The sequence below is a fragment of the Pholis gunnellus genome (genome assembly GCF_910591455.1).
Source record: "Pholis gunnellus genome assembly, chromosome: 21".
In the NCBI taxonomy this organism is placed as follows: domain Eukaryota; kingdom Metazoa; phylum Chordata; class Actinopteri; order Perciformes; family Pholidae; genus Pholis; species Pholis gunnellus.
The window spans coordinates 11312658-11338424 of record NC_136548.1 but is presented as its reverse complement, the minus strand read 5'-3'; the positions used below and the strand labels follow the sequence as shown (position 1 = coordinate 11338424).

General features: G+C 42.8%; 1 protein-coding gene across 2 annotated transcripts; it reads right to left on the bottom strand.

Annotated features, from left to right (window-relative positions):
* Positions 1 to 2719: 2719 nt before the first annotated feature.
* On the bottom strand, positions 2720 to 25628 carry ccdc186 (coiled-coil domain-containing protein 186). Of its 2 annotated transcripts, none has more exons than XM_079182620.1 (16): positions 25512 to 25628; positions 23041 to 24040; positions 22474 to 22600; positions 21479 to 21607; positions 20091 to 20303; positions 19619 to 19738; positions 18552 to 18656; positions 17691 to 17789; positions 16184 to 16270; positions 15938 to 16080; positions 14727 to 14982; positions 14243 to 14432; positions 12741 to 12839; positions 12338 to 12566; positions 6999 to 7218; positions 2720 to 5725 (listed from the first exon to the last, which is right to left on the bottom strand). In XM_079182620.1, the coding sequence occupies exons 2-16, from the start codon at positions 24018 to 24020 to the stop codon at positions 5642 to 5644; spliced, it is 3081 nt and encodes a 1026-aa protein (XP_079038746.1). In that variant the 5' UTR covers positions 24021 to 24040; positions 25512 to 25628; the 3' UTR covers positions 2720 to 5641. The 2 variants fall into 2 exon arrangements, with proteins under 2 accessions (XP_079038746.1, XP_079038747.1); XM_079182621.1 differs by having other exon boundaries at positions 12759 to 12839.
* Positions 25629 to 25767: the final 139 nt, after the last annotated feature.

The window sequence follows — 25767 nt, the reverse complement described above, 5'->3', positions numbered from 1 at the left end:
CATGTGGAGAGCCAGCAGCTGGGACAGGCATCTGATGCCAACCATTGATAAAACGCAACTTCCAATGGCTAATAAATGCCTTGTAGCCCTGTAAGATTAAATTCCTCTGTGATTTACTCCAGTCTAAATCCCGCTGCGATGGTCGAGAGGCGGTGCCAAAAGCAGGTGCTACGCTACATGCGTCCATCTGCTTGGATTCCCATGTGAACTTGGCGCTCAGCGGTCTCCATCTGCCGGGCTTTGGCTTGCTTTGACTGTTGCTCATGTAGCCGAAAGATTGGGGCACATTTGTGTTCATCTTTTGTTAAGTAAATTGATGTTTCACTTAATTAAAGAAGTATGAACTATGAAACCGAGCACTCAGGACTTACTCCTTTTAAAAACATTCACAATGGATGTAGCAAAGTAAGCGGAAGCATTTTCTCATTGACTCACTGGTTTCTAACTTGCATTTGGCTCAGTCAGAACATAGTGGCTCCAAAAACCTTCTCTGACATCACCAGCATGACTGCACTGATGAGAGCTAACATTATTGTGGGGTCCACTTCTGACCCCATGTCTCTAAGTGATCTTATTTTCAACCAGCCTGCCGATATCTGACCACCATCATCGTCATAAATCCAAGGATTTTGGAACAGCCCCGGTCGGTCTTTCACAATAACATTGAGGTTCAGAGTTGGACTTGCACACACACAATGTGTTCAAAGCCCTCTGAGAGGCCAAGAGTCCAAAACAACAATGTTGCTCTTTTGCAACCCCTCGGCTGACATTGGGGGGGTTTTTACCCCTCACGGTAAAGGTCATTGTGTCACACCAGGGAAAAAAAACATGACAGTGGTGCATTAGATATTCTGTACGTCGAGACTGGCTCGTCTAGAGGGCAGAGCAAAAGGTACACAACATGTTTGTGTACCTCTGCTCGTGAAAATTAATGGGAGAGGACATAGGAAAGTGCTGTTAAACACTTCTTTACATTTCTCTTCACATTAATCCTTTTGAAATGTGGGAATAGAAACAGCCTTTATGTAAGGGGTCGCAAGCTGAAATATTATTTCCTGTAATATTTTAAGTTGAATAATAACGAGGAGATACAGTCTGTAAATACATGTAGTTGAGTGAAAAAAAGCAATATTTCCTACTGAAATGTAGAGGAATAGAAGTACAAAGTACTATTGAATGGTAAGTAAAGCACAGTACTTGAATAAATGTACTTGGTTATTTCCACTGAAGCTGAACAGCAGCTTGTTTAAATGGCCGTCATCACTCTCGAGGCCGAGGTGCTTCCGTTCTTGCTGACCGCTTGCGCATCGCAATGATCCAAGCCTGCAGACTCTACTCTCGTCTGCCCCCTGCATGAAGATGCAGAAGTTGAGTTCTGGTTTAAGCATGAAACAAAAAACACATTTCATTCACAAATCCATTCACTAAATTTACTCTGCTGAAACCCTGCAGCACATTTGATTAATTACAGATCTGAATGAACATCTGGGTCTGAGAAAATGACCCCCTCAATTTCCATCTCAGAGGTGGAAGTGAAGCGTCGGGAGAGTAGCAGGAGAGTGGCATACAATCAAAGCATTACCGAGACGTTCTACACGCACCCGGGCTGATTGTTGTAATGGTATCTAATGAGACTAGATGGATACATGAATATTCCCAATTAAAAAGGTCTGTTTTTGTACACAGAATGACAAAACACTGACGTTAAAAGACAAGTGGACTTCAGCAATATTCATTATAGAGACCCATTCATATTCAAATGTTGTTTGTATCTTAATGTTGCAGCTGTAGCGGTGTACGGATGTAATATAGTAAAGAAAAATAGACAAGGACAGGCTTATTATCTCTGCACCCTGAGAGCTACACTGCCATGTTTGCTGCTGTGTCTAAAGGACACAGGCGATGCTTTATGAATTCAAGGGTGGTCATCTAAGCTGATAGGAGTATCCTTTATCAGTGAGCTAAAAATAGCCCGACAGTAACCATTGGCCTGAATTGGATATTTGAACCTGCCGAGTGCTGCTGTGCCTGCGGAGAAATTGGAAAATATCACCCATACGTGACGAGAATGTCGATGGAATCAAATGTCTTATTTTTTTTTCCCGCTGAACTATTATTTTTATGACAGGTGCCGTCCGTTGGTCTGTAGGTGTTTGTCAAAGTCTGCACTTGTGCATTGCGTGGGAAAGAGTAAGCTCATGCATGATGTAACATTTCTGATGTGTGCAGATTGACGGGGTGACTAAGGATATTGTTCAACTAAACTATGACACTGATCCAAAAGAAGATATGGTGACAGCACAACACTCTCCATGGAAACTAAAGCTGTAACGCAAAGAATAAAAACATTGAAAGAGTACTTTTTTTCCCCCACTTGATAAACTAGGTCAGCTACACAACAATGATGCTTTTGACATTAAATTGGCTGTGGAGGAAAACTCACCCTTGACTTGTTTTCCGCCTGTATTTTTTGGGAGTGTTGCCACAGTGCTGCCTGCTTTGACTGACAGTAGTGCAGTGACGTGCGTGACCTCCAGCACCGCTGACGCTGCTGTTTTTTGAAATGGGGACCTAAAGTCGCATGCCACAAAGAGTCGAGAGAGGTTACCTCCGTGTTCAAAATGTCCCAACCTCAATTACACAAACCAGAACAGCGGCGAGATGTCGATATAAGTTTTTTATGGCAAAAAGCAAAAAACATGAAATATGAGACACTGTGGAACATTCAAGAGAAAGCCAAGACTCATCTCTTTTTATTCCCTGGAAACACCATATATACACACACACACACACAAACATAATCAGCATTTTTAAAAACATCTCATAATCATTTTACAGAATGACATATTTACAAATGTATATTATAATCACAGTTTGAATATTCCACTAAATGGGGAGGAGGGGGGGGGGAAATCATATCATTGCACAGCAGGAGGAAAAATGACAAACTTCCAATTTAAATCTCACATTTTGACACTCACACACCTCTTTTGACACAAACACACTGAACTCCATTTCATCGTGTCCGTAGAGTGAGACATGATTCGTTTATTCGTTGATAACGCTGCAGCATGGCTTCCCTTTTTAGAGGCTGTGTGAAATCTCGGCTCCGCATGATTCTTACAGGAGACACGCTGTGACCAACACAGAAGAAGTGAAGTAGCCTGCCTCTGAGAATTAATGAGGACGGTCTATGCAATGTTTTGCATAGGTTGGATTTTACTTCTGTCCCAGAAAATGACTGTAAAGCAACAACATTCTTTCGCCTATTCAGCAGCGAGCAGCTCATTAGCGCATTGTTTAAGATGCCAGAAAGAGAAACCCTAAATGTAAAGTGATAGAACCGCAACCTTTCTGAACCTTTTGGGGAGGTTAAAAGGTTACCAAGTTTCCATATCAAGGAGAATCAAGACGTAATCTCCAGGTGTGCCGTCCGCACGTTTACATGCTGATCCTGCCTCGCCAAGAAATCAGTTCGGATGAAATAAAAGCAGAGGAACATCAAACGCAGAGCAAGGCATTACGGACTCCACGACTTCAATCCCGGAAACGTTCATCTCTATTCACATAGTGGGCCGTTTCAACATAGCCTCGGGGTGTATGGGAGGGGGAGGGGGGGGGGGATCAACCTGCAATCATTCATGACCCATAAAAGAGATGGAGGCTTATGCTCTGTGACAGCTTCTGAAATCAGATCAAATAAAGACCAAAGAAAACTTTAGTATTGTTGAATCAAGCTAGTTGCCTGCTCCATACCCTTCATACTGTGTGTGCTGAACATCTGTGAATGAGAGACAGAAGCTGCAGGTGTGTGTGTGTGTGTGTGTGTGTGGAAATCAAGCGTACCAGTACTCCTCTGGATGAAACAAACTTCATGGTCAGTCTGGTGAAATCCTATAAGCTCCGGCAGCTGAAGCATGTACACAAGGTGTAAACACAACAGCTTGAGAGGTTATAAAAAAGGCACACATGCAGCCATGCACGCAGACTCTCTCACACACACACACACACACACACACACACACACACACACACACACACACACACACACAAGTTGGACACTAAATATTCAAACACCTGCACAGTCGCATGATGCACGTACGCAAGCATAAAAACAGACATATAAAACAGTATACTGGCGCACAAACACATTCGGAACAAAACAAAAGGACAAGATAGACATTGTTCAAATAAAATCAATGAAAGGAACAGCATTGCACTTTGTCCCAGGATATATTTCTGTAGGTTCCGTTGGCTTTCCTGAGCTACAGCTACAGATCTCCTGTCCGCCTGATTCTTCCACACTTGATTTACTTCAACGGACTAAGTGACACGAGAGACAGAAACAAGAAGTGTGATATTAGAACCTGAACATTGATGTCCTTTTCCTCTCACCAGATCATATTGTGCACACGGTGCAAAGAAAGTTATTATCTCTGTGTCCACAGTTTGCTACTGATGCTACCAAACCACTTTCATGGAAGCTGAAAACAAACAAGCTGTAGATGCTCATGTCTGATTAAGAGAAGTCGTTGCCTGTTGGTACTAATCAAACAGATTAGTGAAGGAAAGGCAAAACATATTCTAGGTATTTTAAATTAAAAGCCAAAAATTGTACGAAAGCTTTGAGTGAATATGCATGATAAAATAAAATAAAAATGGATAACCAGACAAATAAAACTCAAATTCTAAGCAAACAAGAAAAGAGAAAGAAAAAAAAAATCACATTCAAAATGGCCAAACTCAAGACATTTCAACAGTAACATAATATTATAATGTTATACTTGTCATAGATTTTCTTACACAGCTTAACATGAGGATACTTCCACGCTGATGGCATAGTGCTGTTGGCTGCAAGAAAGCAGTCCGCTTCCTTCGGTCTAGCGCCGGTGTCACACAGATGGGTGCGACCGCCGATGCTTCGCCGGCTTCGGGGCGTAAGTGCTGTGCTGCTCAAAAGTTGACGAAAAATGCCCATGTGGCACACAAGACCCCCCAACAAAGCCGGGGCTGATGGGTTTGTTTTTTCACTTTTACTTCTTGGAGCGCTGCGTTTCAAAAATACATTTGGCTTATTGGCAGACCAACATCGGGAAACAAGCAGCGAGGGCATGCTGGCCGACGATCGTCTTATTTCAGTAAGACTTACTGTACTTGTGGACAGAGCTGTGAGGGGACAAATGTCTTTTCTTTTATAGGATGAATCAATTGGCAAATCAGCGTTTGTCACTTTGCTATACATTCATAATTATGGCATCAATTAGTTTACGAGACAGTTTCGACTTTCAAGCTTTTGAAGCAAACTGGCCTGAAGAGCTTTATCTTGGCAAGGCTCCAGGGGGAGACGGACATTAGCCAGAGGAAGATCTGTTGTGTTGGCGGAGGCGGTGCAATGTGGATGGAATAACAACAGTATCAAGTAAGTTCAGACACCTTCTTCTGGATGGACAGAGTTCAAGAGGTCCTTCAAAAAGCAGCCTGAGGTGCTACTGGCAACTGGCAACATTCTATTTGCTCCTTCGTGTGTTGGGACAATGACCGTGTGTGCACATCTTACATTGTCCCGTCCCTTCAAAAATGCTTGGTTGGGGGGTTCCTTAAGTAGATTTATTGGTCCTTTACTTCCTCCTTCCTGGTGTTGTCACTTCCTCCTCACTCCATCCTCAGGATCTCTCTGCTGTTTTATGAGCCTCTCGATCTCGGACCCCAGAGTCTGCAGATTCTCCTGTTAAAGAGAGGGAACACTTCTCAGACTCAGGGACACAACAGACTGCTGTGCTGTGGCTGTTTATCAAGTGAAATACGTTCCTTAAGCAGCGTTGCCATTTATTTCTATGTGGAAATATTCTGGGTAGAAGGCATCTTCACGAGAACAGAAATGGTGTTTGAAAGTGTGAGTCTACTGTTTTAATATTAGGAGTCAAAACAGAGAAAGATGAAAAGAAAGTGAATATATGAATACTACTTTTAAATGATCCATCACAGGATATGTGAAGCCTTAATTCAGCTTTGTCCGTGCTTTTTGTTTTACTGTCATTTCATTGTCCCCGTCTTGAGTGTTTTTACATAATTACTTGCTGCCAATCATCTTTCATCCACAGAAAAGAAAACTCGCTGTCAGGAAATACTCCCACGTTACAATTTATTGGCTTATTTAGGTTTTTATGTATTTAAGATAAAAAAATCAACACAATATAAAGACCATACGAAGCTGCTCGTTATAAATTAAACATCTAATGTGCCAACATAAAAGTGCAAAGAGAGCACCGAGACAAACATCAAAGAAGCTGCGACAACACGTGAAGACGGGACGATGTCACGCTGTGAGAGTTTGGCTCGTTTACGTGGGCGCATTCAAATATTTTATAGTTTCCCATCATCTCTTTTTTTTGCTTTAACCTGGGCCAGTTTGGAAGCAGTATTCACCCACTCGATTGGGCATTTGTTGGTGAAAAATAAATGGGTTGCATTGTAGTACATGAAGCCCGTTTTGCACACCGACTGCGGAATTGAGCATATTTTATGGAACGGTAATAAACTAGTCAGAACAGGGTGCCGCCGTACATTTTCTTGTAGGTACATCTGGATACGTCACCTCTTTAGACAGACATGAGAGCTGAGAGGTGGAACGGATTCATTCATTTAACACTAACGCGTCAGAAAATTGGTTCAGCTGAAATCCTATTCAATTACATGTTCAAAGACCCTGCGAAGAAGAAAACGAGCATCAGTATTCTGCATCAGCGGTTCATACTGTGCAAAAGTGCTACAGAGGAGGCGTCCAGGGATCCCGCGGTCTTCTGGGCCGGTGTGGGTGAGAAGACTTAAAAAAGGGAGTGAGCTACATTTTCAGTATCTAAATCTAAACTCTAAGAAAAGAATGAAGTTCTGTTGTAAATGTAGTTTTTCTAATCTACATAAATTACAATTGTGTACACTTGTTGTGCATGTATAGCACAATGCTGATGGAGTATGATGCCTGCTGGGAGAGACCGTACCTTCAGAGTGATGTTCTTCAGCAGTGTGTCCTCCAACACAGCCTGCAGCTTCCTGTTGATCTCCAGCGACAGGTCCAGGGTCAGCCCGCTGTCCGCCGGGTGGGAGGTGTAAAGAGAAGCCATGATGCCTCCCCGCCGGCTCAGATTGGCTTTGTTAATGTCCGACGCCTCCGACGAGAGGGCCCCCGATTCCTCTCTTAGCACGTAGCTCTGGATAATTCTGTGGGGGGGGGGGGGGGAGGAGAGGAGTCAAACTGTGTGCTTCAGAAATAAAAAAAAAGAGGGTGAAACGACGTGAACGCACGGCATCGGCTGCACACTGTTGAGCAAGGAAATTGAGAAAGTGGGAGCATGGTGAGCTCCTACAGTGCAATAAAACCGTTTCCAGCAGCAAAAGCAGCAGCAGACGTTCCGAGAATAGTAATTTCAGTGGGATGGCGTGTTGAACTCGTGCACGGGACAAATTCAGCCATAGCTAGAAAGATGGAGGACAAAACGGTAACGGAGAGGGCCGTGTTAGAGGGGGCTGCAAGGATTCAATTAATCAACGGCATCGTCTGCGTGAGCGTCTGAGAAAGAGCGCTTCATCCTCATGTTCAGAGAACATTTTCATCTCTGTAACAATATAGTGCTAAAGCTTTGTTTGTGTCAGCGAGAGCGAGAGCAGATAATTCATGTTTGTGTCAGAGCTTAACAGCTCTAAACTTCTTGTTGTCCAATTTTACCAGCGCAGCCAGAGAACAATGATAAGCCGGTGTGTTTCTATGAAGAGGAAAACAGACCCAGAGAGAGAGAGACGCCATTGTGACTGAAATTCATTACTGCGTCCTACATTATTATGTTTTTCTTAATATGCGACCAAAGAGAAGGGAAGATAACACAGAGCAATATTCAAGATGATGCGGATGGTTAAGGAAATTAGTGTGTGAATCATTTCTCCTGCGTATGTCTACAGCCAAGAGATTGAGCACGATGAGGCTAGAATCCAGGTATCAAATGTAAATTAAACTCGCACAATGCTGGAACTAAAAAGCTTTTAAGATTGCAGCCGCAGTCTTGATTCTCCTCTGTAAGACTTGGGAGTGCGCGAGGTGAAGAGGATCAGGTAATATGCCCGACAGAAAAGGTCAACAACCGCCTGTAACTCTCTTGAGATGGGCCAGTAATCAATATTTCAAAACGGGCTCTCAACCCAGCTGTATATCTGAAAGCACAATATTCAGCCCTACGCTGGCGTTGGTTCGTTCAAATGCACGGCGCGTCGGAGAGTGACTTTGTGAAAGGTGGGTAACTGCAGGATGAGCAAAAGGGACGCTCCTGACCGCTAGTGAGAGTCTGCGATAAGATTTCCACTCTGCCTGACATGTAGAGCTAAATATATTCTTATTGGAGGATTCTCAAGACGATGACGAGAGAGTAGATTCATTAGAGGTGAATACCTAAATGTTGCAAATTCTATTACTACAACTACAACCGTTACTACTACTCCTGACCTAGCGTTCATGAATCAAAACATAAATACCATAATTGAAAATAAACAGCAAACTGTTTGTGTAATACATCCTTAAGAATATCCCCGTTCTAAGCTGTGACGGTCTTGATTCTTCTTCTGTGGTGAATAGAACGGGGCTGCACAGATGCACTACATTAAGGTCTTTAACAAGTCAATCATTTGAACGATCCAATCCAGACAATTACACTGACTTTAAGTGGTCTCTTTAGATGTTTAACGCAAGGACTTTAAATGGGATAGTTGTTCAAAAGTAGGAATATGCCATGCATTTATAGTAATGTCCAATACCAAAATAACACAGCAGCCTGGGACACGAGTCTGCAGCCTCCTTAAAATATCAACATTTGACTTGAAATGAAAATATTACATTTATAAATATATAAAATACGTTTTAATTCTACTCTGAAGGGAAGATAGAACGAATACTGGTACTCCGTATTGACCCGTACTTCCACAAGGCCCATCGTTTATTATAAAATGAATTTAATCAAATAAAGTGCTTTATGTCTCGGTATTGCAAGTCTTTCTCAGAAGTCTGTATGCATTACATAGACCCTAAAACTGTATGTTGCAGTGTATGCATTACACATTAACAACACAAAGACGGCTATGGTGCAAAAAAAAACCTGAAATGATACAGCAGCTATGGAAGCACTACAAAAAAAAGCCACCATCATAAATCGTCCACACACACACACACACACACACACACACACACACACACACACACACACACACACACACACACACACACACACACACACACACACACACACACACACACACACACACACACACACACACGACTTACCTCTGACTAGACTTGCAAGGGTCCATATTTGGACCCCAGTTCCATCACGACAGTGTTTAGTAAAAACAAAAAATAAAGTGACAGAAATTAAAGACGTGGCCACGTGGTGTGCCGAATGTCATGCACAGGTCGGCCGGGGTGTGAGCAAGACAATGATTTCTTTCGGACTTTGTGAGTAGTGTGTCCTTTTTGTGTTCCAGCTGAGAGTGTGTAAGCAATGAGGGCGGCAAGTCAAGCATGCGTGAAGTGAAGGCGGCAATTCTGGGTACAGTTCAACTCTTGGATGTGTTGTGTCAGACCACATAACATGAAAAAGGTTCTTAAGGGGACTAAAAGTCGTGCCCAAAACGTTGCGAGACAAAAAGAGAAAGATATGGGAAAGAAAGATATGCCGGTGGTTGTTTGGATGTTTTATCTTTATCTTACTCAAAACTTCTCAGGCTATAACAAAAAACATATTGAAAGGCAATTATTAGTTTCAGGTTTAACGCTTTTTGTATGACTGTACATGCTCAATAAATCGTAATACGTCTAAATGTATGTATTATTTATAAAAAATGTTGTGTATTTAAATACACTCAGCAGGTGTGGATCCATAATAGTCAACAGCAGAGCATATATTGCCCTGATTTGCAGTCGCCACCGATTACAACAAAACAGAGCAAAAGGGCGCGCTCTCTAAATAAATATCCATCTACGTCTCCTGAACAGAAGGCCTCCTCCTGTTCTCATCTGGTCTGTAACAACATCATTTTAATTCAAGTCACATGAAGGGCCTGTTTAGACTTAATGGTCATAACAACCAGGTGTGGGATACAGACATCATTGCCCCATGAGGGATGATGATAATGCCGCCGTTTCTGAATGTTTTAGCTCATTTACTACAAATACTGTATGAGGCTTGTAGCCAATGACCCGTGTTTGACTTCCCGGCAGCACATGAAGATGCCACTCGCAAAAGATATTGAATGGCTGCACGATAGGTGAAAAAAAAAAGAGCCTCCGGAATAATGCAACGATCATTTAGGTCGAGGCTTATCTTGTGGCCAGGCCACCAGATTTTATTAGTGACCACTAAATACTACAATACCCATGAGCCTCAGTCAGCGCTGGTGTGGGGAAGATGTAGGGCTGTACGTTCAGAGCTTCTATTGAGGTTCACAAATAAAGCTTCATCATATTTTAGATTCATAAAATGGGAGAAAAATAGATTTTTCTTTTACTGTGGTTAAATAATTGTAATTTATTGTGCTGTTGGATTGCGGCGAAACCACCCTGTTAATACAGTTGTGTGCGTCCCTTTGTGTGTGTGTGACAAGCCGGAGGGCAACACAGTGAAACTGTCGTTTTTGAAAGGCTAAACCAAGAGAGCGCCAATCAAAGCTTCAGCCAAACACACCATAAACAGTTTCAATTATTCATCCGAAACTGACCCAGAATCCGAACGATAATTGAACTAAGCAGCAGATTGTATTATCAGTTTTCTCAACTGCACAGACTTTAGGTTTGGCCTGCGGGCTAGCACGTTACAGAGTTTGTAGCTGTGTGATTGGATGTTTCTCACAGAAATGCATCTTGGAGCTTTTACTTCTTGAACTGGGGGGGGGGGTACCCAAAATATCTCCTCCCACTTTGGAGCTATATATTCTTTGGAATATAGTGAGAACACAACAGTAGTAAATTGATGCAATCGTTAACAGTCAATGAGCTTAAAGATGCAAAAACACTCCTAATGACCATAAAGCGTGGAAGCTTAAATCAAACCGTAGCCTTTCACTATTTGTCTTTTGTCAGAGACCCACGTCTAGTGTCTCGTTATTCATCACCTGCTTCAGGCTTACAGTTAAATCAGTTTTCACCTGGGTGTCCTGGAGGGATGGATACAGAAAGGCAAAAAGGACAAATTCACGTCCACACACACTGGGAAGTGTAATACAATACCACCCCCCCCCACACACACACACACACACACAGACACTTCACCGAGATTTTGCGGAGCTAAATTTAGCCCAGTAACCGTGGGATTCGTCCTCAATCTTAACTCTTGAATGTAGGTTGAGGCTAATGGATTCAATACAAAGTGTGTAGCGGAGAAAGAAACGAGGAGTGGGATGATCCAAGTTGGGATGATTGGATAACTCTGAGCATTGTAAATATAATCTGGCAACAAGAGCCAGATGCAGAACATTAATAAACTGTTTGAAGTGATTTATACTGATCAATTAAAAGATCTCACCTATTTCACTCAGTAGAGAAAAATGTTTCAAGCCTATTTGGCTCTCACTTTGTTACTCTGTCACGTTAAAATCATATCCTCACCCCGTTTTATCCCGACTAACCTGCAAATAAAGTAGTGGTGCGACTACGATAGCCGTCTCGACCTTCACGCCGTCCCTTCAGTTAAGGCGATAGCCGTGAATATGGATGGGACCTTATTAAGGCTTCATACTGATGCGTTCACCCCCCCTTGACTGGAAGTAGCTCAGAGTGAAGTTTGTCACGAATCCGAAGTGAGGTGCACGAGTTAGAATGTAAGGACGATGATATGATAATAAACTGTGTGTGTGTGTGTGCGTGTATATGTGTGTGTGCACATGCTGTCTGATCAAGGTGAGCTGAAGCAGAGGTGCACCGGGGAGTGAGGTATGGTGTGCCTGAATATTGGGATAAACTGAAAAGGATATTAAACTCTGGACTCTGTATTGTTCGGCATATCTATCTGCATTATTAACACTAAATGCTTAGAGCTGTTTAACATGTGCAACTATGAAAATATATGCAAGAAACTGCTCTCTGACTATTGGTCTTAGCGTCTGAAACACTGCATCTTTATCCATCAGTATTGTTTGAGCACAATATACCACCATCCACTGCACCGGTAAAATCTGAACACCTCGCATTCTCGGGTCAAACTGCTCCCCAAAAAATGAATTCAGCATTGTAAATAGCAGTAAAAAAAAAAAATGTCTGGCCATCTCCCTTTCTCTGCTCCGTGTACCGGTCCACGCCACTCACTTGGTCTTTTTGCGGATCTCCTCCACCAGTTGCTTGATGTGATCCTCCATGAACTCGATTTTTTCCTGCTTGCGAGCCAGGGCCTTTTGCAGACGGACGATGCGGTCCACGAGCACGGTCTTGTCCACCTCTGGGAAGCTGTCCACGACCACCACCGAGGGTCCGGACTGGCTCTCTGGGGACCGCTCCTCAACGCCACTGCTCCCACCATGGCGGACATTCAAGGAGCCTGGAGGGAATGGAGGGGAGATCATGATGAACTCAGGAAAAACTGCTCATTGTTGTGACTTTGGTCACGTTTCAACAACCTGTGAGCTTTGATTTCTTATAAGAAAATACTCTTTATATTTTGAACAAACCAAAGTCTTTTATGATATTACTTCTGCACGTGTTAAATACTAACCAAATCCAGGAGCAGTACCTGAGGAACTTGAGCGACTGCCCATACTGCTGGCATCCCGGTCGCAGCCTCCATTCTCAACCTGGTCCAGTCTCTTACGGGCTGGAAAGTAAAGAACGAGTAAAGACCTTTCAAACGTCTATCAACTAAATAAAGCATGTTCTTAACAACAAAAAAATAGTTTCACACTGACATTTAAAACACAAAAATCGGCTCATTGCTCGTCTAAATCATAACAATAAAAAACAAGTAAGCAAATATTTGTATTTAATAGGCTATAGTGAGGAAATATTTGGCATTTTCACTTAATAAATAACTTAATTGATTGTGAAAACTGTCAGAATTGGAAGAGTTTTTGTCTCTTGATTAACTTGATGGATTCCTCAACTAATCCTTTCAACTCTCGCCTTGTGTGAGCAAAGAAACAATACCGTGTCTTCAAAAACACACCATCGCCAAAAATTAACTGCGTATAAAATCTTACAAAGTAATTATTTGAGACAAAAGGCCAGATGAAAGTCAAAGCTTAAGCATCACTGCTTGACTGAACTCAAGAGTTTTCCTCTGCGAAGGTGTGCACCTGAATAAAGGCTGCTTTAGAACAAGAGTGCACGCTCAGCAAAACCTTCCGTGCATAATCTCAGGCTTAAAATGACCGTGCTGCAGTCAGAGACAGTAACGGCACCGCTGATGAATGACCACGAGCTCTCCTAATGTCCTTGTGTCCCGTATTGCAAACAAAAAGGGAAAAGCTTGTGTTAATAAAGCTCTGAAATGTGTGCCCTATAAAAAGGGATCATTCTGATATTCTAAGTGGGTTGTACGAGGTACTTTTCCACAGTCGGTGTATTCCCCACGCACACGCACGCCCCCAGTTTGGAGAAGCAGACATGGCAGAACCAGCGTGGGAGCTGCAGACGGGGGCAGCAGCTAAACGTATTTTAGCCACCAAAAAAAAATACATTATGAATTTATTTGTAAGCTATATTCAGAATATTTATCAATGCTTTACCTTGAAGTCAGATGGCCTATTCGCACTGGGAACTGAAGCTGTTATCTATGCTCTCTTCTTGACAAAAAAAGTAATTTTATAGAGCATACACTTAAACTAGTAGTGTGTTGTTTTTTTTTGCTTTGCTCCCATGCTGACCACCATCTACTGTAGGTAGTAACACACTAACTATGGCACCTCATATAACCTCATCTATCCCTTTAAGGCCCACAGAGAACCACGCAGGGGAAGCTGGCTCACTCTATTAAGTATAATCCTATCATGAGAAGAACATTAGCTTTCTATACACAGCACCCATCTGTACTCTCCCATCTCCCTCGTTTCTAATCACCCTGCATTCATCATCCTCTCATTCTGCATGTGTGACCTGACATTACATCCTGAGAAAAGCACACTCTCTCAGCGGAGACATGTCAAAGATAAATATCGCAGTATTTTTCTGACTTTACCGCGAAGGAGCTACGGAAATATACTGTAAGGACGGTTCGCTGACCTTGTGTTAGTTGTTTTGTGAGGTCTTTGATGCTGGCAGCTTGTTTCCGTTTCCGAGTGACCAGCTCATCCCTCAGCTCTTCAACTCTGGTTTTTAGCTGCGCCACTTCTGTCTGCAACGCTGCCCGCTCCTCCTGCAGGCCCTGCACCTCCTGCTGCCTCAGCACCTCCTCCTGTTTCAGCAGCCGTGACTGTGGGATGAATAAGAGAAGGGGGGGGGGGGGGGGGGGGGGGGGGGGGGGGGGGGCTAAATGAGCCTAATGATGCAATAGCAGACATGATAAGAGTGACAACGGCTGCTTGTTCTAGCAACCTGTGATTGAAAAGGCAAAAAAAAAAAAATATATAGCACAAACTATTTTAAGATTTTCTCCTGAATGTTAAGCCAACAAATATCAGTTCAAGGACGCTGCATGTTCTAGGTCAGACAACTCGGCTGCTTTGTGCCACTTCTACAGAGCTCTGTGTGATCCAGCTTGCCCGACCTTGTCATCTAGCAGCCGGTTGGTCTCCTCCAGCTTGGCTTGGAGCTCTGTGAAGCTACTGTTGAGCTGGTCCAACTGGTACTGCAGTGAGTTGCTCTCCGACTGGAGCTGTGCGTTCTTGCTGCTCAGCTTCTCGGTGAAGCCCAGTAACTCGGCCTCACGCTCTCTGCTGCCTTGTACGTCGCGCTGGAGGTCGACCATCTGGCTGGACAGGCCGTCCACTTCCTCGCGAAGAGACGCGACCTCCTGTTTATCACTGCGGGACAAAAGAATGATTGGCAAGGTGTTAATAAAGACAGCGGCTGTGAGCTTCCCTTCGTGTGTGTGTGTGTGTGTGTGTGTGTGTGTGTGTGTGTGTGTGTGTGTGTGTGTGTGTGTGTGTGTGTGTGTGTGTGTGTGTGTGTGTGTGTGTGTGTGTGTGTGTGTGTGTGTGAGAATTATGTACTGTTAAGGGTACGACTATATGTATGACACAGAAAACTATACCTAATAAGATGAGTCAATTTATCTTTAATGATTTTAATATTGTTTTATCATATGTATATAAAGACAACTATCCAATACAAAAAATGTATGAATTACAAAATCAAGAAAGAAATTATTGAATAAAGGACCGAAATGTTTGAAAAAAAAAAAGTTCATAATTAACTGTTCATTGTAATCCATCATTTAACTCAAACAAGAAAGCTTTTGTTGCATTGGCATTCATTCATAGAAACTTGAGCCGTACATAATTTAATTTGTCAGGACGGAAGTCACAGCTTCACTGGTAGTAAAGTTGCCTACGGACCAAAAGAACTTTTTACTTGCCAACAGCTAAAAATGTTGGTGCCGAGTGATGGAAAAATGTCCTGCTGCTCAAAGTGACGGCCAGAAGAAGAAAACTGAGAATCTTTTGCATAAATCTATTTGGGTTGGCACTCTGGCACACACAGAAAGCTTCATTTTGATAAAGAGGGGAAAGCTTCTCCACCGAGTCCTCTGCACGTGGCCGGCAGAGCCACACGACCACAGAGGGACCCGAGACCCTTCCTGCCTTGTGTGCTATATCTGTCCCTGGCCTATCTTTAAATCCTTCAATAAAGGTACTTGCAAAAGAAAAAAAAAAGGGGGAGAACTGAATTACAGTGTGCTCTGTAGTATCAAAACTAATTACGTTTGAAGTTTAAGCACAGCTCCTGCATGATAAGTGTGAGAGTGCGTGTTGGTACCGTTCATGCTGCTCCTGGAGCGCAGTGATCTCTTCCAGCTTTTCTCTCTGCCGCCCGATCTCTGCCTTCTGCCGGTTGATGATCTCCCTGTACTTGTTCAGCTCGTCCTCCCAGCGTGGACGCTCGTCTTCAAGACACTTTAACTACACAACAACACACCCTTGATTAAGCTTAACGTCTTCTGATCACACACACACACACAGAGAGACAGAGAGACAGAGAGAGAGACTTATCTGCATGACAAACCTTGGTTCGTAGAGTAATGAGCTCATCCATGCCCTCTTTGTAACTCCTTTTCAGGTCGTCCAGCTCTTTGGCCTTCACTCGGTGCACCTGCCACATGCATTAAGTTCTACATTAGATATGTATCCACTGTTACGGTTCTTACTCTGAGTCTGCTTAAAAAGGCAAAAATCTCTTTCTAAACCTAAATCCTGATTGTAAAAGCATACCTAGTTCTAAAAAAAGTTTTTTTTTCTCTCTGCCAATTCCAGTTGTGATTGCTAAGATTTAAAACACATTAGCAATTCAGTTCAATGGTTTTAGCCATCAACTTAACGCTCACTCACACATTTATTTCTGGGGGGGGGGGGGGGGGGGGAAGAGAAGAATCTTACATTAGCATCATTTCATTGCAAATGCGTTTCCTGGTAATCCATGTGTGGCATTCATTAACATTATTTTGCTTCTGCAGTCATTATACATGCAAAGGCAAAAGCTTAATAATGTGTCCGTCTCATCTTTTGAACAAAGCCATTAACGGCACAATTTTTCCAAGAAGCTATTAGTAGCCTGTGGTATCCAAGACAACATGTCAGTAATGGAGATGCTGGTAGATTTACTGTCTGGTGCCTCCATTCATCGCATTCTAATGTCAACACCCACCCAGTAATAGAAACCCAACCGTTTTGTTTTTTTATTGTATTATTTATGACTGAGCTGTATCATCACTTGAGCAAAACACATAAAGTAAAATTAACAAATATTTGGACCAATTCATTCATCAGCAGGGCAGCAAAATCTGCTGAGGTCCTACGTTGTAAAACAATCCGCACACAGTGATGGACCCACAACATACTGTATATCCATCCAGTGTCAAACTCCATCAGATTCATCTTTTTATGACCAAATTTATAGGTTAAAATCAAACATTTCAGCGAAAATTAACCCATCAAAACTCAAATTCAAGACAAGCTACTGACCCGATATTTGTGACTTCAATTTTAAGGACGTGTAAACACTTTGGATAAACGAACCAGGATGTGCAAGAAATTAATGACGCCCTCTGGGTTGTTGTTGAAACCCGCAGCTTCATATTGATTATTTCCAGGCCATGTATTTTTAAAGTGTGATTCCCCTCAGAATGAAGCAGAGAGAAAAACAGGCCATTGTGTTTGGATCGAGTCTGTGCCCGTGTGCATGTGTCCCTGCCTGTAGAGCCTATGTGCCAGTTTGTTACTCATTCCTATTTGGGGCAATTACACCTCTCAAAACAGCTGAAAATTACTAGAAGAGCTTCAAGAGCATCAATAAAAGGATGAATAACAGAACAAAATGTACGTGTCATTTTGAATCAACAGCAAACCTGTATTATTGTCTATTTCTGGTTGATTGACACACGGATGCAAATAGAAAAATGATTCACCGACAATAGAAAGCAGTAAGCACATCGCTAAACTACTACTACTACTGCTTAGCTTATTGTGATAAGACGTGTGAGAAAGTGTTTGTATGTGTGCACAGTGGCTGGCACCTCTAATTGGTCTGTTTGTTCCAGCTTGTGTTTCTCCAGCTCTACTTTGGTCTCCCTCAGTTTAGTATCCAGCTCGTTGGACTTGAGTTCCTCCGATTCCTGGAGGAGGGAGGGGTAGAAAGATTCAAAAAAACAAGACAACAATAATGAGGGTGAAAGAGAGAATACGCAGGTCAAGAGGGGCTGACGTGAAGAAAGAGAGGTGTGTGTGAAATATAAGGCATGGGAGAGAGAATCTGATAATAACAATGAGACCGCAAAATATCATTTCCATCTTTGCAACAAAGACTTCTGGGGCTTTTTCTGGTCTTATTTAACTTTCAACACTTTTTTTTAACCACCTTCTCGACATGTCGTTTCATTCTGATGTCTTCTTCTGTCGTATGCTGTCCCTGTTGTCTGTGTATGCTCTGCGTATAACACACCACTGGTGAATACAATAGCTCAAACTAGCACACAGAGAACTCTGAGGCAGCTCTCTACCACCATCACAAGGTATAAATGAAAACTGCCTTTCCCCTGAAGCAGAACCAATCAAGATCAGTTTCATGTTCATATTCTCCTTTAATGTTTTTAGTTGGTGTATGTGAGAGTACAGTATGTGATACAGCTGTTGTATTTCTTACCTCATGTGTCACTGACCAATCAGATTTGATTAATGTAATTATTTAATTGGTTCCTTCAGTGAGTGAGCTAACCGACTGCAGTCCAATAAGTGACACAAAAAAAAAGGAAATCTCTCTATCTACATCCAACAAATCCAGACATACCGGGTTTCTCATACGCACAGAGATGTTTCACATTCGCTCACATTATTGGTCATGAGCAAACTAATACTTCTACGTGAGAAATATCACAGACCTGGTATGTTCGGATCATGTCCTGGCAGTTCTTGCGGATCTGTTCAGTCTCTTCTTTGGCCTGCGCCAACTTGGAAGACGTGTCTCTCAGTTTGTCTTTCGTTTCCTGCACACAGTTAAACATAACGATGTAATCATGACACCGGAAAAAACAACAACAGGCATTTCACTTCAAAGCCAAGCCTGTATTGTATAAAGCCATGTCATGATTTGCAAAATGTTTTTGTTCTGACTTCTTTTCCTGGCAAATGGATTTTGTGCAGACGGAGTGATTTACACACACACACACACACACACACACACACACACACACACACACACACACATACATACATACATACACATCAACCACTCAAACCACCACAAAGAGAAACATTAGTGGCTCAGCTCTTGAGGCCTTGAGCAACGACTGAGCTTTTTGCCTTTTCCTCTGTTCATTGTTGTGCATTTGCTTGGAGGCAGGTAAACATCAAAAGCATTATTTCTTAATAGACATTTTCAAAAATAGCAACAGTGTTAATGATGATTTCCTTGCAGGATCATTACTGTACCATTTTCACCCCATTTCATTTTGCCCCTGAATCTGAAGACACATCTACAGTAATCGTGGTTTTTATGAGGCGGCTGCAGATAGAATGACCGAAGGGGATGTCATTTGTGTTCGCTGGAAATACTTCTGCATCTTTGACAAACAACGGGCGTGCTTTCTAGACTAAATGAAGAAAATTAACCAGAAATTTAAGTTGCATCTTTCAAACTGATACGGGCAATGTATCGACTATATACTGGAGACGAAACAACTTCATGTAGTCAACCTTATTAGACGCGTAAATGTAGAGATTTGTCTGCAGTATGTTCAGATTCATCAATAATAACATCGGGATATTATGAACAAGTGATTCAAAAAAATGGTGTTTCCTTATGTTTGCCTATAAAACATTGCTCGGATTATAGAGCACATTTGCGGTGTGAAATCGTTTCTTATTGTTCGACCGCCTTTCTGTTAAAAAATGTCAGCAGCATTGCTTGATAAGTAACATGTTGAACACGACGTATCAGATACATTACCTTGTGTGCTTCCGCCTCACTCTTCAGTTTGTTCTGGGCCCATTTCACCTTGATGAGGTGCGAGTTGATCTCCTCCTTCAACCTTTCCACCTCTCGAGTCAACCGGCTCACCTCGCCTTCCTGAGAGCACAGAGAGAGAGAGAGATGAGTGAAAGAACAACATCAGGAGGAGAGGACGGCAAATGGATCTTTGGCTGAGCGGAGATACTTATTAAATAACCAGGCTTCATGTTTTTCCCCTTGCTAATTCCCCAATATTTATATGATAATAAGGTCAGGGTGGGATATCCAACACTGCAAAAATAGATGACTCAATCCAGTGTAATAAGGACGAGCGAGATACAATCTTTGATGTGTCGCATATAAAAGTTGTACTTTAGTCAGAGGTGACCTTAAGCAGAGCCGTTGTTGAGTTTTTATGTCCTGCTACAAATGGTTTAAGCGAGGTTCTTAAGACGGACACAGTATTTACCTTCGCATCGTACAGCTGCTGCAGACGACCTTTATCCTGAGCCAGCTGGTTTCCTCGGAGGGCCTGGCGGTCGACCTCCTTGGTGGCTTCCCTCAGCCTCTTCTCCAAACCCTCCTTATCTCGCCTCAGGTCCAGGGCCTCCTTCTCCCCCCGCACATATTTCATCACCATGGCCTCCTTCTCTTGGCGTGCCTCGTCACACTTCTTGCCCACCTGAGATGATCGTTTGTATCATGAATTAGTTTTAAAAGAATCCCCCCCCCCACTTCAGTCAGTGAGCTGCTTGTACTGTTGGATCATGAAGGCACCCAGACTTTCTTAATACCACATTCCTTTCATTGACCACGGCACACTGTGGCACCCACTACTGCTTTTCTCACACCTGTGTGTTCATTCCTCATGCCAATGAGATGCTCATGTGCCATTTCTTTTTTTGTCAGTTAATAGTTTTTGAGTAATCTTCCAACAAGCTGGACTTTCAGGAGAGCAAGAGAAGGAGGGAGAAACTGTATCAGAGTTGTTGTGATTGTGTTGCACTTGCATCAGGCATCACAATGTGCACCTTAAATTAAAGAAACTAAGTTTAAAAAACTAAGACATTATCAGTTGGGTGGCACAGATTTAGTAACAGAACAAATGTTTCAAACCTCAGGGACAACAGTCGATTAGGACTGGGTAACCATCTTAAGGGAACGGGTAAAAGAGGACAACTGAGTGCAAAATGTACCTCTTACTGTTCACTGAACAGTGAAATTAAAAGTTGTGGAGTGTGACAAAACTGTCAAGAGAGAAGTGCCCAACATGGTTTCTACCAGGTGTGGAAATCTATTGGATATAAAATGTGCTCTCCTGCACTCTTGTGATTAAATCTGCAATAACAAGTTTGGTGTGCAAAGACTCAGCTGCTAGTTTTGTACAAACATCGGCCTCAATGTGTGGCAAAAATCAAAGGAATGTATTTGTGGCGAGTTGTGAGTAACCTTTCTTTTGAGCTTTTTCAGCTTTAGCAATAACTTCAATCTGAAGATAAATACAACCTTCCTCTCTGTAAGGTGGTACAGGTTTCTCAATGATAATCTCGGTACATAGAGATACTACAGACACTGAAGAGGGGTGTGTGCACATGAGTGCAATTCTTTAGTGCATTTCAGACAACTGGTTCTTGTCTCTGAACATTCTTAAATGAAAATCCATTTTCTTGTGTAAACACAGTATATATATATATATATATAAATACATTTGGTCAAAACTGAGATTGAAATTACATTAAAATGTATACTTTAGTTTTTCTACCATAGTCCCAAACCTTGGACTGGGTATGTTGTAATAAAGGCCAGACATGCAAATAAGGTTTAGACTGTGGCCGCTCATCAAAGATCCAGTTCTACCTGTTCTAGCCTGTAGGACATGTCCTTCTGCATCTGCTGGAGGGCGGCCCTTGCTGCCTGGTCCTGGTGAATGAGTTTATCCCGCGACTCCTTAAGTTCTTTCAGCAGCTCCTCCACCCTGCCCTCCAACTGCAGAAACAGGGAGTATAAAAGGATAAGCAACTTGTTGGGCAACATTTGAGACTCGGGCCACACCTGGGCTAACCTGCTTCACGGGATGACGGCGGATGCAAAATGTTTGGAGGCTAAAATAAATGAATATGAATAAATGAACAGGAAGAGGAAGGCAGAGAAGCATTGTGTTCCAGGAGACGTTTACTGTAAAAGAAAAGGGATTAACCCATACATGAAAACCCCTCCTACACCCTTCTGCTTACACAATGCTTACACAAACGTTACCAAGAGAGCACGATTCAATTATTGTTCCTTCTATGGCAACAGCAATGCTAGCCCAGATCCAACGCATAGAGAATACTTGTGTTTTGGTGTGCTAGTAGGTAGATGGTTAGCTTGGCAAATCCGACGCACACACACACAAAAGAAACAAAAGTTGAAGAATATCGTCATGGAGCAGGTCAAGAGCAATGCTCTGATAAGCCGTCGGTGTTTAAGGCTGATGTGGAGCAACGTTTTACGGTCCTCAACACGAAACGTTGTAGAGCAAAAAAATGAAACTATTTGCAAAAAGGCAGGTGCTATGTTATCACAATTAGCAAAAGTCAATGCCAGAAGACAGGAAGTCAGACAAAACATCGCAGAGGAACACTTCCTTGTTCATGAAAAGCATTTTTTAAATAGGCTTCCATTGTTTTTCAAAGAGTGATTAAAAATAGCTTGGAGAGACATGCAGGACAAACATAGCTCAATATTTCAGAATACTCTTGTTTTGGACCGAGGCACAGATACAGAGCATATCGCTTTTTGTTTGTGCTCCAAAACAGTTGGTGCCATATGACCATGAACAATGTGAATAGAACATGGAGAATGAGACAAACCTTTTTGATGGTGGCCATGTGTTGCTTTTCCGTCTCTGCCCTCTTTTTCAGCTCTTCCCTCATGTTGTCCTTCTCTGAACAGATACCCAGGATCAGCTCCTGGTGCCTCTTGTTCTCCTCAAGCAGCCTGTATAAACAAACAAGCAGCACACACAAACGCATTAGCATACAATACCGATCAGGTCAAAGTACTGAAGAATTAAGACTGTTGTTATTAAGGCCAGAAGAAATAGCAGGATGGGAAATTCCTGCGAATGTTGCCAAAAATCTTGTTTCACGACTGCATAAAACACTGCTTGGGCTTTAAAACAATTATTCTTGTATGGCCGCTTAATCAAGACAGATTAAAAGGTGAAAGAAAAGCAACAGCCAACAGAAAGTTTGTTAATCTCTTGCTAAACTGACTCATTACAATGGAAGCTAAGTACTGTACAAATAGTTTAAAATGAGGCAATGAAGGTGGCCTACCTAGTACATGATCAGCGACACTAGGCAGCAAGTAAATCAGAGAAATAGATGAATCTAATAACTGACAACATAGTGCATCTATTTTAAATAGCAGTTTACCTATGAATGGACTTCTCCTGCTGTGCATACTTGTATTGCGCACACTTCTCAAAGACCATAATGCAGTCCTCTTGCAGACCGTTGACGGGTGCGCTCCCTTTCGTCTCCCCTCCGCTTTCCCCCCGAGGCAGCTGACAAGCCAACAGCTCTGACTCCAGCTCATCCAGCAGCGACTCCTGTGACAGCGAGCGCTGGATTTGGGAGATAAGCTTTCGGCTGCAATCGGTGTCGTACGGACTCAACAATGGATGCGAGGGGGCTGAGGTGTCGGCACCGGTTTGTGGGCTGGACGCAAGGGAGGAGCCGATGGTGTCGGGACTGGGAGTAGAAGGGCCATTACAGAACCCGGAGGTGGCTGTCGAGTCGGTGGAGGAGTTTTCGGAAGCACTTTGGACAGAAAAGGATGACGGACTCTCAGCTGAACCACTCTCATCGGCAGGCGATGGCTCTGTGGAACAACTTCTAATCAAGACCGATGGCTGCTCGTTGCCGTTCGGAGCGCTGGCGTGACAATCCTTCACTTCATCAAAGGTCAATATGGTTACTATTGTTCCTTCAAGAACAGGAGGAGAGCTTTCTACCACATCATCCAACGTGGTGACGGGGGCTACCAAAGCTCCTCCAGCCTCAGCGGAAAGTGAAGGTATCCCGCCATCCATGACAACGGCACTTCTATCACAGCTGTCATCAGCATCCAGCTCACTCCCCTCTTCATGTTCCCGACTGCATGTTTGAGCTTCCGACTTTGTCTCTATGTCTGTCGGTACATCTGTCGCAGTACTGATTAATTCACTGTCAGGCTCTGCTTCGTCTTCTGCCTCACTGCACTTTTCTGCCACATCTGCAGCGTCGTGAAAGATTTGCTCCTCCTCTTTTACGTCAGATGTGCTGTTGTGAGGTTTGTGATTCCCCTCTGACACCGACTCAACCTCTGATCCGTCCATCATGTGTGTATCTGACGCAGGACCAGGCTGTTCCATGGTCCCTCTCTGGTTCAAATCTGGCAGAGACAGAGTAGAGAGGGAGACTGAGATGGAGCCAAGACAAAAACAATACTGGGATTTTCACACATCATGGGACAACAGTTTTTCTGTGAACAGCCTAAAATTCCTGGACGTCACCAGTTGAGCAGCCCTGTGCCTTTCTGGTCATTAGATACAATCTTATCCTTGATGTCTTGAGCGTCACGTTTGTTCTCTGTTTTCTATTTATCTGTTTTCAGAAGGATCACATACCTCAAAGACATAACCAACAGACACACACTCAGAGGCGTGGTCCTGTCAACCCCGGTGGCATAGTTACACTTGCAAGAGTGTGGCGCAGAATGTCATAAGTATTTAAGATTATTACACAACCTCATTGCATATCATTTAAAAAAGGTATCACCAATTCATTCAGAGGGCATGGTAAAACACACTTGGGTGGATATGACAATTATGAAAAGGACTGTACAACGCTCTCATGTTTCATTTTGAGAATAAGAAATACAACCTTTTTTGGATTAGCTTGAAGACACTTTTCGTGTTCACATTATCTTAGGGATATGAATAGCCACTAAGCCTGTGCTCACTAAAGCTGTGGGAAAGGTCAATAAACAGAGTAGCCCTGTCTCAGTCTCAAACATCCAGTCATGACTTGAAGCCATAATTCCCTAGGACGGAAAAAAGGGCTTTGTCAGCATCTACAGTGTAATTAATCACAGAGACTGCGAATAGCTGGCAGCGAGACATTTTAAATACAGCTCAATGAGTTGTTGTCTTTGAAAGATGATATGTTACACCATGTTTCCCTACCCGAAATCCCCCCCCAGCACATACCCACTACACTTATAGTACATATCACTCATAATAAAACTCAGAAGCCCTGTGCTGACCATTATCCTATTGTGATACATGGATCATAAGCACATACAGCAACACAAGCAAGCTTCTCATGTTAAGCAGTGAAAGCACAACCTATAAAACACCTCACGTTACAATGGCGTTGATGCCCTTGCGACAGGTGTCATCCAAGAACACTGTCATAAGTAGTTCACGTAACGTCAATAGCCAGTCGTGTTAAAAGACGCCCTTTAGGTGCCCATGCATCGGGTTGGTTAATGTGTAGTTAGCGAACAGTAGGCCAATGTGCCATTTGTATTTAACGTTACTACCGTTTTATTAACACTTCGGTTCATTGAACGCTAGCCTTGCCAAAGCTGACTTAATCTTGCTAGCTGCTTAGTTCACCGCGACAATGAATTAAGAAAACACGTCAACGTTACCAAACGCAAAACAGCAAACTAAAAACGGGTGGTTACAACAGATTTAACACATTACTGCTGACTGACATATTGTATGGAGGCACTGCTTACTTTAGCTAGCTAAGCTAACGTTGATAAGAGAGGCGTTAGCTCACACCGCAGCTAGCGAAGCTAACGCTACCATCTATTGCATTAATGACAAATAAAGCATGGTTATATTTACACCCACCGTAAGCGAAAACTCCATGGTGCAGTTCAACGCGGAGAGAACCGGGATAAGAGTTAACTTTGGGATTTCTACCTTCTACCAGCTGATAGCCCCCAACAAGTCACTTTGATATGACACATCAACAAATATGGCCGCTGCGGGAAAAACGACGAGGCGATATTAACCAATGAGAGCCCAGAGAGAAATGACGTCAGTCTGATGTCAACACACGAGCGGTAGACCTCCGCTGTTTTTTTGTTTTTTTTACTCACACCCC

Excerpts from the sequence above, each read along its gene's own strand:
- ccdc186 (XM_079182620.1), bottom strand. The coding sequence starts at position 24,020 with ATGGAACAGCCTGGTCCTGCGTCAGATACACACATGATGGACGGATCA. Across the intron at positions 17,790-18,551 it reads ACATGATCCGAACATACCAG|GAATCGGAGGAACTCAAGTC; the intron begins GTCTGTGATATT and ends TCCCTCCTCCAG. Across the intron at positions 12,840-14,242 it reads CACAAAACAACTAACACAAG|CCCGTAAGAGACTGGACCAG; the intron begins GTCAGCGAACCG and ends TTTACTTTCCAG.